The sequence below is a fragment of the Saccopteryx leptura genome, chromosome 1 (genome assembly GCF_036850995.1).
Source record: "Saccopteryx leptura isolate mSacLep1 chromosome 1, mSacLep1_pri_phased_curated, whole genome shotgun sequence".
Lineage (NCBI taxonomy): Eukaryota > Metazoa > Chordata > Mammalia > Chiroptera > Emballonuridae > Saccopteryx > Saccopteryx leptura.
Window position 1 is genome coordinate 175,846,118 of NC_089503.1, and position 14,126 is coordinate 175,860,243.

Sequence of the window (14,126 nt, forward strand, 5' to 3'; positions counted from 1 at the left end):
CTGATTTTATAACTGGAAGTTTGTACCTTTTGACTACATGAATGTAAGATCATTCTCACATTCACCCTAGCCTTGAACTATTTTTCTTTTTCTCTCTTCCCAACGGGAACGTGATACATGCTTACAATTCAGCAGTACTTTACAACACTGTGGTCCCAGATGTAGCTCTTGACAGAAGTGCTGAAACTATACCACCTACAAATAAGGAGAGTCTTCTATGTAAAATTTCCTGGGGAAATATTGTCTTCATGCATTACTGAATGTAGATATCAAATTTCCAGGCCTCCCAACCAGTGCCGGAGTCTGCCAGCATAGAGGATTGCATATACATCATCCAGTCCTTACCTGACGAAGACCTTCCTGAGCAGTTAGGGCTGCACCCTGAGGCTACAAGGAGCTGCAGGGAGACCCGGGGCCTGACTTTTATTGATAATCTCATTGCTCTACAACCGAGAACTACCCCCACCAGCCTCATGATCAGGTAAGTTTCACTATTGTTAAATTTGAGAAATTATTATTAGAAACCATTAAAATGTTCATGACAAGAGATATGATATAGGAAAATATAATCTAAAAATATAGAACCTAAATTCTCCAAATGACACAGAAGCCAGAACAGTGGTACCTTGACACACGAGCACTTTAAATCATGAGCAATTTGATAGTCACTCGCAATATTTTTTGCTTTAAGTCACGAGCAGATATTTGAATCACAAGCTTCCACCACCCTCCACTAGATAGCCTGCCGAACGTTCTGAAAGGGAGGAAGAAACAAACTTCCATGGAAAGGTTTTTGTTGAAATGGCTTCTAAGTGAAAGTGAGGAAAGTGTGGCGAAAAAGCCAAAAGTCAGCAAAGAAAATGATGATTGTTGGGCAAATGAGTTTGTAAAATTTGTATTTTCTGAGTTTGCTCACTTTTATTGTTAAAAGTGGTGCTGGGCAGCTGTCTGTGAAATTGCTAATTACCTCCCTGCTTGGGAAGGGCCATTGTTATGCTAACGTCTCCTCCCCCTCTGCCAGCATCTTCACCTGACCTTGAAGGTAAGTACACTTCTTAAACCAGTTTATTTATTTACATTCTCTCTTATTATGTGTGTATATAATATACATATATATATGTATTTGTTATTTATAAAATACATTTTTTTTATTTAAAAGCACATAAAACAAAAACACCATGTGGTTTTGGGGGGCTGGAATGGATTAATTATGTTCCCAATAATTTAAATGGGGAAATTCAATTTGACACACAAGCAAATTGAGTCACGAGCTTGGCTATGAAACGAATTAAACTCGTGTGTCAAGGTACCACTGTATATACACACGTGCACACACACATACACATACACACATATAATTACCAAGCACGTAGCGAGTAATTGAATTGTATCTGGAAAGTTGTATTTTTAAACTGAATTAAATGCAATGTCATATTTACTTCTGTGGGCTGGGGAAATAACCCTCATAGCAAGTCAGAGGACAGTGGGGTCTAAAGGAGAGGGCACTGCCCTGAGCTCCCTGTGTTAATTAACACCTGTGGGCTCTGTGTCCCCGGTCACACTGCCTCGGCACCCTTGTCCTGCTTGTCCATGGCGGGGACAGCATCTATCCACCTAGCGAGCCTGTTGTGAGGTTTCCACGCTATGCCACATGCAACCCAAGTTCTCAGGCCCCTCAAGCTGTGATTATAAAATAAGATCACGTTTGTTATTGCCAGAACTTCATGGCGTAAACCCTCAACACCGCCGAAGGGTTCACCCCACCTCCCCTCCCATCTGAAGCCGCCTTGTGTGAATCCCCCTGTGTAACCCTACTTTAATGTCAAAAACAAAGCATGACAGTGACATAAGGACACACATTGCTTCCTGTGAGCTTCTGAGAGACAGCGCCATTGAACTGAATATGTCGCCAGAGCCTCCCGGTGCTCACACACTCTGAGGGTGATGTTCGCCTGGCTGTGTGCAAGCCGGGGGGCTTGTGGAACAGCCGGTCCTCACAAGTATACAGAGTAACAGAGAGAAGGACTGCCTCAGGGGTGTGTCCCATCCCCTACTTCTCCACTAGCTGTTCAGGGAGGTCCTGGAACCTTCCTGTACCCCGGCTTCCTCACCTTTATTTACAAAGACTCCGAAGAGTTCCCCCAGCATCTGTGGTTCGTGGCTTTGCTTAGTATCCCAGCCTCACCCTGACTCGGGCACACTGTCCTGTCACCACCCACCGCGTGAGCGGCCAGGGACCCTTGGTGTAAACACAGAGGAGTCTGACACCTAGCTGCATAACCTAGAAAGCGAGCTCAGCATGCTGTCCATCTCTGTCTGTCTGGACACCCCCTCTTTTTCAAGTCAGTCTTGCTATTTCTGTTATGCAGATGAATAAAGAAATCTGAGGAAAACTTTAAAAGTGCATATTTCCTTGCAAATGTCCAAAGTGCACTGAACAGTTTTGTCATCTATAAAATAACACGAGCTCCCTGGTCCTTCTGTGGGCTGCGCTGCCCCTTGGTGGGGCCTAAGTAGGGCCCTCCTGAACAGACAGACAGGCCTCCTCTTCTTCCCCCCTCCCTTGCAGTAGGGAGCAGAGCAGTGACGAGCTGGTGATGGAAATTCTGTTTGACACCCTGAAGCGGCTGCCCCTGAGTGTGGAAAGAGAATGCACCAGCACTCAGAACACCTTGAAGGGCATCATGTCCGGCCCCATTTGGGAGTCTCTTTATAAAGGCCTACAAGGTAAGCATGGGGCCCAGCCTCCTCTGCTTCCCTGACCTCAGGCATCAGGAGGAATGTGAGTAGAGACCCGATGAAAGATACCAAAGGAGTAAAGAGGCCAGGATGAGAAAACAATGACTTGGTAGCTTTATTTTGGTTTGGGGGGCTTTTGGAGGTAGGGTGGGTGATGGCCCCAAGACTAAGAATGAAGAAATAGTCATTGTAGCGACAGAAAGAAGCAGCTCTGCTTGAGAGGTTCCAAAGAGCTGGTAGGTTCCCGTTCCCTTTGCCTCCCTGCCTTCTGGAACAGCATCTGGGTGTCGAGGGTGACAGGGACCCTGACAGAGACCTGGATTCCGAGGAGCTGAGGGTGGGACCAGGCCTGGAGGAGACAGCAAGCCTGGGTGTCCAGAGTCGCCCAGGCTCAGCTCTAAGGGGCTGCAGCGTTGGACTGCAGCGTTGGACTGAGGCAATTTGCCCAGTTAAATGTTCAGCATTCCTATTTTAACACTTTTAAACAAAAGATTCACATTGGAAACAAACATTGAGTAATAGTGTGCCCAGAGCACTGTGGTTCAACTAGCACAGTGATCAGCAAGTCCAGCCCACTGTTTCCGTGCAGCCTGCAAGCTGAAATGGTTTCTACCTTTTTAGAATGGGTGGGGGGTTGGAGGGAGAAAGAATATTTTGTGATAAACAAATACTAGAAAAAAATCAAATTTGAGCCCCCACATGTCAAGCTGTGTTGGAATACGCCATGCCTCTTGGTTTGCATACCATCTGTGCCTGAGCCTACATTTCACACAGTGGGAGGGCTGGGCCCGCAGAGCCGGAAATACTAACTGGCCTTTTGCAGAAACTGGTTTTCAATCCCTGGTCTGGACAAATGAAATACATTTAACTTCCAAATCCTATATCTCTGCATTTTATCTGAAAGGTACCATAACTTTATCTCTTTCTTTCTCTGTAATCCAGGCTACGATCCCCTTATCCACTGTGTCTTGTTAATCTTTTTGAACAAAGAAATTGAACGGTTTGATAAGTTATTATTTGTTATACATGAATCTTTGAAAGATCTTCAGCTCGCTATAAAAGGAGAGATCATCCTCACCCAAGAATTGGAGGACACATACGACTCTTTCCTTAACACCCGAGTGCCAGCCTTGTGGCAGGTGAGCAGTTCTCATTTCTTGTATTTACATGCTTGGTTGAAGTAAAGATCCCAGCTGCAGGGACGGAGTAAGGAGTAAGTTAACTATGTACACACACGCGATGAAATATTGTGTATCCATTAGAATGCTGGCATACTTTTGGTGTGAGTCTATATTAATAAAATCTCTTAGATGGCAATCTGGCAATTCAACTTAAATAAATGTATCTAAGAGATATGTATCACAGGACTGTTTATAATAGCATAAAGCTGAAATAAGAGTATTAATAGATAACTGAGTAAATTATGATACTGGTATACTGAAAAGATCTCTAAGATATATTGTTAAATTTTTGTTTGTTTGGTTGGTTTCAGAAAATTATGTCATTGTTAGGGATTACAAAACAGACACTGATATAACACACATGCTTGTATGTGCACGTATGTGCACAGAAAAAGGCGTATGTACTTTAGGTTCAGGAAATTCAAATTAGAGTTTTGGGAGAGCCAGCAAGCAGGCTGACAGCCCCCTCACACACACACCTCGCCCCCAGGAGCACAGCAGGGACAAGTCCACAAGGAGAGGAGCCTTAGGTAGGGCTTGGATGGTGCCCAGCACCAAGATAAATCCAAAGCTCAGGTCAACCCCAAGTTCAGCTGGCTGCTGGGTACAGTGACATGGGGAGAAGGGAGAAGGTCCTTTGTACAGGGAGCTGGTGACTATAAACATTTCTCTTGTAAAGTAGGAGTTGGGGTTGAGGTGGGTACTGGCTGCAAAATTCTGGCCTCTCTCGCTCCTGTTGACCCAGCAACCAATTGCTTCTATAGGCCACCAAAAAAAAAAAAAAATCTAAGAAACTTTACATACCTGTCTCTCCATCCTAACAGAAATACGCCTACAATTCCTGCAAACCCCTGAGTTCCTGGGTTAATGATCTCATCCAGCGACTGAACTTCTTCAATACCTGGGCCAAAATGGCTTACACCGCAATACACCATCGGTACGGATGAGAGCCAGTGAACGCTTCTCCCTGGTTTCTGCTTGGAGCTCAACGTTCACAGCCTCATTGTCTGTGGTTGGCCTTGTCTGGTTCCCACAGCAACATGTGAATTAAGCAAGGGGGAGGGATTGTTATCTTCAGTATAGGATGGGAAATGGAGGCCTGAGAAGTTGAGCGTCCATCTAGATACACCCAGAACCTGGTACATTTCTCATGTGTCTTGTGAAACTAGTGGCGGGGTGGGGAGGAGATAGGCAAAGAAATAAGAATTAGTTACATGTAATTTTTAAACATGTTTAATACAGAATACAAACGAATTTGAAAGGCATGAGAGCAGTTAACACTTTGAGTGTCCCTCAGGGTGTTGACATTTGTCTAAGTGCTTTAGGGATACCCAGTCACTTCATTTTTACAGAAACCCTGGGCTCTGAAGTAGGTACTGTCATTTATCATTGTCCTCATTTTAGAGAAGAGCAAATTGAGGCACAAAATCATGCGGTAACTTGGCCCAAGTTTCCACAGCAAGAACATGGAAATATTTGAACCCAGGAAACCTGGTGCCTCTCACACCTTGTAACCACCAGTGAGGGTTACTGGCTCTCCTTCTGTGGAAGTCAGGAGCTCAAACACAACCCACGAGGTTCCACAAGCCCAGCCAGGATCCCACCATAACAACATCCCTCTTTATTCAAGTTTAATACCTTTTCCAGTTTGATGATCTCACAAGTTTTAAAGCCAGAGCTAGTTCCATTAAAGTACAGGAAGGGCAAGTTTCCTGAGCTGGGGAGAGTGTGATATGAAAAGGAAAGAAGAACACTAGGAGGGACTGGAGGAAATTGCTCAAGTCATCTGAACGTGTACAATGTCTTGTGATGCCCTTAACCACTGCAACTTGTGGTCTGCCCTCCACCAGGTATATGAGATTTGTCTCAGCCTGGAGGGACTCGACCATATCACCTAGCCCCGCCCCTTGTAGTCCTGTGGATAAAAAGAGTAGTTTCTTTGAAGGATTTCCTGCAAGATATTGGCTCCCAGCTTTCTTCTTTCCACAAGGTGAGCATGAGAACAAGACCAGCCCACACCTGGCCCAGAGAAGTTGCACCCAGTCCTTCCATCACCAATCCCTAGCCTCCTCCCCTTTAGGAAGAGAGCCTATGAAATAGCTTCAGTGCCCCCTACAGGTATCAGGGCCTCCTGCATGCACAAGAGTAATCTTCTCCCCCCCCCCCCCACCACCCTCCCTCACCCCATTGCCTCCCACCTGCACCTTGGCAGGTATCTCTCTGTCTCAACTCCAGCCCATTGATTTTATGATGTCAAAGGCCAGCACTAGACTCCTCCCAAAGGTGACTACATTTTAAGAGGGGACTCCTGGAGATGGGCACCTAATCAAGGGGTTGAGTATACTTTAGCCATTTTCATTAATTTATTCGTTTAACAAGAATGAATGGAATGAATGAATGAATGAGTATATGTATGTTTGTTTGCTGGGTCCTGGGCCCCACCTGCTCAGCACAAACGGCCAGCAGGAAAGACGGACATCCAGCCGCATGTTGGTCTCTTTTCTGCTGCACGTAACCTCCATGCAACCGAGGGAAGAATGGTGGCAAACAGATTGGCAAGTCCAGAGGAAAAGAGCCTTCCTTTTCCCAGTGTCCACGTGTCATTTCTTGAGAATGACTGACACACTTGGGCCTCGTACTCACCCCTGGGACCCATGTTTGCCGCCAGAAGGATGGGATGTTATAATCAGCCCCAGAAGTGGGTCAGAAGTGGGTTAGGTCCCAGGATGTATAGCCCCTTTATAGCCACAATGAATATGGGAGGACACGGAGCCTGCAGAAGCCACCAAGTCCCCAGGAAGCTCAGGCAGCAGGCCAGACTAACGTCACAAGGCCCCGGGCAAGGCACTGGATTTACACTCGTCTCTCAGCAGCCCGGTCTCAAACCACCTCTTACATTTCCCGACTCTCCACACTCTTCCCTCCCCAGGAGACATAGTGTTGTTAACAGCCCTGTCCCCTCGCCCCCCAACCTTTGTTGATGTGCTCGGCCCCTGCGACCCTGAGACTCACAGGAACTTGTGTGTTTTCTCTAAAGCCTTTCTTACTGCTGTACTCCAGGACTACGGAAGGTCCAGGGGAATCTCCATAGATGCCCTCACTTTCACCCACCAGGTGGTCTCCAACATCACTGACATCAAGGAGGAGGAGTTCTCCATAATCATCCAGAAGAAACTCAACATGGTCAGGAGAGCCTTCAAGGTACTGGTGTGCTTCAAAGATTGGAAAGAGTAATCGTTCTTTCATTCGTTCATTCAATCCAACCATCATTTCCTCAGCAGACTTGCATTCAGCACTCACCACGTGCCAGGCATGTGCTGGGCACTAGAAGGCAGCGTGAATAAGGCATAGGCCCCTTCAAGTCCTAATGCCATCAAATGTCACCTCTCCCACTCTTTCCAGGAGGCTGGAGTTATACGGGGTGGGGCAAAGGGAGGTCTACAGTTCTGAGTACGCATAGCACAGTTTATTCTTGTATTATTGTTTATTAATTATTGTACTATTTTCCATAGGAACTGTAAACCTATTTCTGCCCCACCCTGTAAATGAATTAAATAAGACATTGAAATAAATACAGTAAATGAACTTTGTAACTATCCCCCGTTATCAATGAAATCTGCTGCTGAGATCAGGGTTGATGTGGAAACTGCACTCAGTGGGGCCACCTCTCCCCATGGCACTCGCAGCGGGCAGCCTGCGCCCAGACCCACTCCCACCCAAGTTCTGCCAGGTTCCGAGCAGCTGGGCCGGAGTACAGAAGTGCAGCCCTGTCCCTGTCACCATTGCCCCACTGATTTAAAGGGCCACTATCATTATTCACTAAATTCCAGTGTTCTGGGAACTCATTCTGCCCCAGGACCAATGTCACACAGGAGAAGTTTTGTAGTTATATGTGGGCACTTGATGGCACCTCATTTTTCCTTTTTTAAAAATGTTTTATTATTTTTACTATTTTCCCCCATTTATTAAATTGTGGTGAAATATACATAACATGAAAGTCACCATTTTAAGCATTTTTAAGGGCACAGTCCAGTGGCATCTGTTGCATTCAGTACTGCGCCATCACTACCACCCACCTACAGAGCTTCTCGGTCACACTGAACCTGCCCCCACTGAATGTGCTCCCCAAGCCGACCACCCACCCACCATCGTTACTTATTGTCTATAAATCTGACTACTTTGTGGGATCATGCACATAGTATCTGTCGGTGTGTGACTGGTTTATTTCATGCAGCCAAATGTCTGTACGGTTCACCTATGTGGGAGCAGGTTCCTTCATATTTAAGACTGAATAATCTGTCGTTGTGTATACATACTGCATGTCATAGCTCGGGCTGTAACAGCAGAACTTAATTTTCTCACCGTTCTGGATGCTGGAAGTCTGAGATCAGGCAGGCTGAGCATGCTCTTCCCAGCTTGCAGACAGCCGCCCTCTGTCCTCACACACCTTCCTCCGTGTGCGTGCGTGGGCAGTGAGCTTTGGGTGTCTCTTCTGTTTTTCTTTTTACACAGGTGTTTTAGCTTTATTCAGCCAGGAAGCAGCTTTCCCTGCTTCTTTTTTGGGGAAGGGAGGCAGGAACACCCAAGTTTTGAGAGGGGAGCAGGGGGTGGGGGAGGAAGCATAGCCCACCCGCTTAGAGATAGGTCCCTTTCCTGCGGGTCAGCCTTCTTCTGCAAGGTGGGCATCCAGGGCAGGCGCACAACCTGGGAGTTTCCAGACACACGCTGCTTGGCAGCCCAAGTGTTCTCACTGTGCAGAAATAGCGCATCATCCCAGCAGACCTGTGCTAGGTCGTCATCCGTTCTGCACGTCTACTTCGCAGGGAATGCTGTTGCAGACTGTGTGGGAGCTCAGAAGCCAAGGGAGGAGACAGTTAAAAGTGGCCCGTCCTGTCTCCTGGAGGCTGCAGACAGGCCTATGGGGGGAGTGGGGGAGATAATCCTATCGGATCAGGACCCCGCCTGTATGACTTCACTTAACCTTAATTACTTCCTTAGAGGCTCAACATCTATTGAGCATTAACTTCTTCACCTGCATCATTAGATGCTCAAAAATTATCCTCCTTGGCCTGACCTGTGGTGGCGCAGTGGGATAAAGCATAGATTTGGAACACTGAGGTCACCGGTTCAAAACCCCAGGCTTACCTGGTCAAGGCACATATGGGAGTGGATGCTTCCTGCTCTTCCCTCTTCTCTCTCTCTCCCTCCCTCTTTCCCTCTCTCTCCTCTCTGAAAATTGAATAAAGTCTTTAAAAAAAATTATCCTCCTCGTATAGATGAAGTAAATGTTCAAAGCAGGCGAATGGCCTTCTCAAGACCACAGGGCTCAGGGGATAAGCTCGAAACCCAGGTGGCTGACCTCACCCTCACCTCTTCCCGCACACTCCAGCAGACATGCAGTTCGCAGAGAAGCAGGCGACAGGCGCTGGGCCTTTTCTTATGCGGATGTGCTGGCCTCCGCACTCTTGCCTTCTGTCCCTCGACTTTCGCTTTACATTGGGAACCAGCTTCACTCTCACTGAAGTCAGATAACTCCCATTGATTCTGAACAGCTCTTGGGAAAGTTAAATCTCTCCAGCATGAGCTGTTGACGGATTAACCTGCCATTTGAGTTTTTAAGAGGAAAGACCCCTGTATGCCCGGCCAAGTCTTACAGGTCAAGTATAAATGGAAGTCATTGTCAAATGCATTAGATTAACCTCTCCTGGGATTGACATGTAGGGACAGTTCCGGAGGAGATGCAGTGAGAGTAGATTTATATAAAAGTTAAAAGATAAGTCAAGCCTACACAGTGCTACCCTAGTCAGTCTGCTCTAGAATTAGGCAAATCTGAGGTTCTTTCTATGAGTTCAGTCTGAACCTCCAGGTACAGACATAGTCCACAGAGTGGAGAGCTCAGACCCACAGCACAGCCCACGGGTGAAACCAGCTGGCCCAGGGGCCAGCAAAGACCAGGCAGCCTGGAGGGTGAGCTCAGGGCATTGTGCCCAACCCCTCACACACCTGAGAAGCGCAAGCTGCCTTTCAGGCCCACCCATGACACGCCTGGAGTCACCCAGAACTGGACCTGCTGGAAACAAAGTTTTCTGCTTAACAGAATTTCTCAGAAACTCATTTGACCCTTTTTATATCATTGAACGATATGATACAGAACCCTTCTCTGACTCTGTACGTTTTCAGAGCTGTAGTGAATCACTATAGCCACAACGGGAGAAGCAGGTGACCAGATCTGACCCCTTTTACAATCTCACTCCTTTCTCAAAAGCTAGGCCAAGGATTATAATAGAAATGGAGAATTTTGCTGTGTTTGCTGTCCTTGTCAATTCAGGACGATCCTCCTATGTAGACCAGAGCCTACAAACTTGTTGAAGCTGAGTAGGAAAATAATGAAAGTCCTCCCCTGAGAACTGGGAAGACCTGCCCCGTGCCAGGACGGTCCTTGCCCCAGCTGCCCGGGCTGGGAGGGGAGTGGTGGGCCACCCCAGGACTGTCCCCAGTGGGGCTTCTCGTAAAGGCGGTTTCCTGCTCAGGAGCCTACTGACAGCGTCTCTCCTTGACCTCAGGGCACAGACTGCACCCACGTTGGAGCTCACATCTTTGGTTTGTTCATCGAGGGGGCAAGGTGGAATCATGAAGAAAAAACACTAGAAGACTCGCTGCCTCGTGAGATCTGTTGCGATTTTCCTGAAATATACTTTATGCCAACAGAGGTAACCACCCCAGTGTTGAGCACAAACTCTTGAGGCTCTGAGCTTCCCCTCAGTAATGCCCACCACCCCTTCTCTTCCCCATTCCCTACGATTTCAGTGGGGGAGAATGTGATATGCTTCAGACAGAAAACATTTAAAATAGCCCCAAATTCTGCTAAAATCTAAAATGGATACTATACCAACATCCAATGTTATTTCTCAAGAATATGTGCTATAAAGCCATAATAACCTAACCTGCAGTTTACTTAATTCATAACAAACCATGCAGGTCAAGCACAGTGAGAATGGGAGCTACTGGTTTGTTTGGACTATGCAATTTTGACTACTGGATTTTTTTTTAAGATTTCCACCGAAAAACCGAACACTTTTAACCAGACAGACTCCGACCTCCATACGTTTGAATGCCCACTTTACCAGACAACTGAGAGGTCAAGGACTTTGACAACTACTGGCTTACCCTCAAATGTTTTAACATCGGTGTATTTGTCCACGAAGAAACCTCCTAGTCACTGGATCACAATGCAAGTTGCATTGCTGTGCGAGAAGACTGAAAAATAAACTACCACCCCAAGCAATTTAATTTCAGACTCTAACCAGGCTTACATGTTTCAAGACGTGCACGTGTAGTAACCACCCTCATAAAAGCATTGGTGCGTTCAGCCCGATCAGACAGGCGCAGTCTCTTCCTTCCTTCGGTGCCTGAAAACGTCAGCATGGGGGGATGTTCCAGCTGCTTTTCCGAGCAGCCTCTCTGCAGATGCACTCCAGCGCAGGTGAGTGCCTGTCCAACTCTGCAACTGGCTTGACTTTCATAAATGTGAAAACCACAACACCTGGCAAGCTACCAGGGTGTGTTTTTATGAACTTTTTGAACCCAAACGGTGATTTCTCCAGTTTCATACAAAATACACAACATGAGGAGCAGTTCTAGGGAATGCCTTCCCTGGCTGCTCTGCATGAACACAATACAACTGTGTAGGCCTGGCTGCAGGTTCTGAGACAAGGGGCGAGTCTGCCCTTAAAGTAACAGTCCCATTCTGACTTCACTAGACTTCTTTTCCCATTGAAAAACCAGGCCTGAGAATTCAGCAAATTAGATTCATACCAAAACGTGGTCCTGTAGGTAGCGGTTTTATTATTGAGCACTGATGTTGAGCACTCATAAGAGTCCCTGTAGAACCCTCAGACCACCTCAGTGTGATGTGGTATATCCACCAGATGTACACAAGGAAACGTGCTGAGAGAGATTCAGTGACTTGCCCGAGCTCACACTGCTGGGGCAGCAGGGCCAGGATTCAAAACCACATTCATTGTCCCTCTGCCCTGGCCATGGGTCCTTTGGATGAAAATATAGCCATGTGTACACAAAGGAAGCTCAATAATCCATTTTCTGTGTAGTAAAGCAGAGGAGGGGGGCTCATATCCAGAACCAGTCTTTGTAACAGCCATGAACAAAAGATTAACATCTACTTACTTATTTTTAATTAAATTTATGGGGAGTGATGCTGGTTTGTAAAACCATACAGGCTCAACAAAACACCATCTGCACAGGGCATCATGTGCCCATCGCCTCAAGCAAAGTCTCTTCCCTTTAATCCCCCTTTGCCCACCTCCACCTTTCCCTCTGGCTGTCACCACACTGTTGACTGTTTCTGTGCATATATATGTTTTCTGGCTAATCCCTTCACTTTCTTTCATCCGGTCCCCTCGGACCTGTTCCAGGTGTCCACACCTCTGGTTCATCAGTTTGTTCATTAGATCCCACATGTAAGTGAAATCATATGGTACTTGTCTTTCTCTGCCTGGCTTATTTCACTTAGTATAATCTCCAGGTCCATCCATGCTGTTGCAAAAGGTAAGATTTCCTTTTTTACAGCCATACAGTATCCCATTGTGTAAATGTACCACAGCTTTTTATCCACTCATCTGCTGATGGGCACTTGGGCTGTTTCCATGTCTTGGCTATTGTAAATAACACTGTAATGAATGTAAGGGCGCAAAAGTCTTTCAAATTAGTGTTTTGGGATTCTTAAAATATATTTCCAGAAGTGGCATAGCTAGGTCATAAGGCTGTTCCATTTTTAATTTTTTAAGGAAGCTCCATATTGTTTTCCGTAGTGGCTGCACCAGTCTGCATTTCCACCAACAGTGCACAAGAATTCCTTTTCTCCACACCCACACCAACAGTTGTTTGTTGATGTACTAATGAGAGCCATTTTGGCACGTGTGAGGTGATGTGAAATTGTTTTAATTTGCATTTCTCTGATTAGTGATGTTGAGCATTTTTTGGCCATCTGTATGTCTTTGGAGAAGTGTCTATTTAGGTCCTTTGCCCAGTTGGATTATTGGTCTTTTGGTGTTAAGTTTTATAAATTTTGGAATAATCCTTTGTCTGATGACTCAGGGAATATGTTCTCCCATTCAATGGGTTATCTTTTCATTTTGTTGATGGTTTATTTTGCTATGCAAAAACTTTTTAGTTTGCTGTCATAGCCTTTTGGTAGCTTTCCTCCCTTGCCTGAGGACATATCGGCAAAAAGTATTGCTACAAGGGATGTCTGAGATTTTTACTGCCTATGTTTTCTTCTAACATCTACTTACTTTTATATCTAGGAAATTGTACTATCTGAAAGTAATATCAAAAGAAAGAATACATTAAGAGCCTAAGGGCCTAACCTGTGGTGTCGCAGTGGCTAAAGCGTCGACCTGGAATGCTGAGGTCGCCGGTTCAAAACCCTGAGCTTGCCTGGTCAAGGCACATATGGGAGTTGATGCTTCCTGCTCCTCCCCCTGTTCTCTATCTCTCCCTCTCTCTCTCATAAAAAATGAATAAATAAATAAAAATCTAAAAAAGTAAATAAAAAAAATTTTTTTTTAAAAAGAGCCTAAGTACCCACAATGCTATAGGAAAAGCATTGAAAAGACTAGTCCCTGTCATGTAGGAATCAATGAAAAAATGATCAAGGATAGGATTTTAACCAAAGACACAAGGTGGGATATGTTATTTGGTCCAATTCATTTGCTAAAATAGTTCTAGAAATTATCCATGATTAGCTACAATAGTCCATGATTTACGGAAACTACCCATACACAAAGCCTTTTCTCTACAGCGTACAAAAATAAAAACTAAGACACTTATCACCCGATATGGTATTTTTAACTTACTTGATGTGGATGTCCATTCTGACACCCACCATCTGTCACACAATGTCACCCTGGGGAGAGGATGCATGGTGTCTGAGTTCATCTCACTGACAGATGCCTCACACGAGCAGTCCTTCAAATGTACACAGATGTGATTAATACAAAGCCATTTGAAAGTATTACTGAATCTACAGTAATTTTAATCCTTTCTCTAGATTCTCAAATAGCAATACTAAATACATGACCATTATTTGGGAATTGGGACCCTCCACTAACCCCTTCAAGCTCCAACTTTCTGAGACCCTCAGAACAGCAGTTGGCTAGGGTTGCAGTGGCAGGGATATTCTAAGGG

At 45.7% G+C, this 14,126-nt stretch overlaps 1 protein-coding gene across 1 annotated transcript in view; it reads left to right on the forward strand.

Moving 5' to 3' along the window:
- Nucleotides 1-11,256, forward strand: part of DNAH14 (dynein axonemal heavy chain 14) — a 227,336-nt gene extending 216,080 nt beyond the window's left edge. The window contains exons 78-85 of the mRNA XM_066360143.1: nucleotides 282-481; nucleotides 2,570-2,727; nucleotides 3,682-3,878; nucleotides 4,745-4,857; nucleotides 5,771-5,910; nucleotides 6,958-7,121; nucleotides 10,484-10,630; nucleotides 10,973-11,256. Coding sequence (XP_066216240.1) covers nucleotides 282-481; nucleotides 2,570-2,727; nucleotides 3,682-3,878; nucleotides 4,745-4,857; nucleotides 5,771-5,910; nucleotides 6,958-7,121; nucleotides 10,484-10,630; nucleotides 10,973-11,188 — 1,335 coding nt within the window. The 3' untranslated portion in view covers nucleotides 11,189-11,256. The remainder of the gene's footprint in view (nucleotides 1-281; nucleotides 482-2,569; nucleotides 2,728-3,681; nucleotides 3,879-4,744; nucleotides 4,858-5,770; nucleotides 5,911-6,957; nucleotides 7,122-10,483; nucleotides 10,631-10,972) is intronic.
- Nucleotides 11,257-14,126: the final 2,870 nt, after the last annotated feature.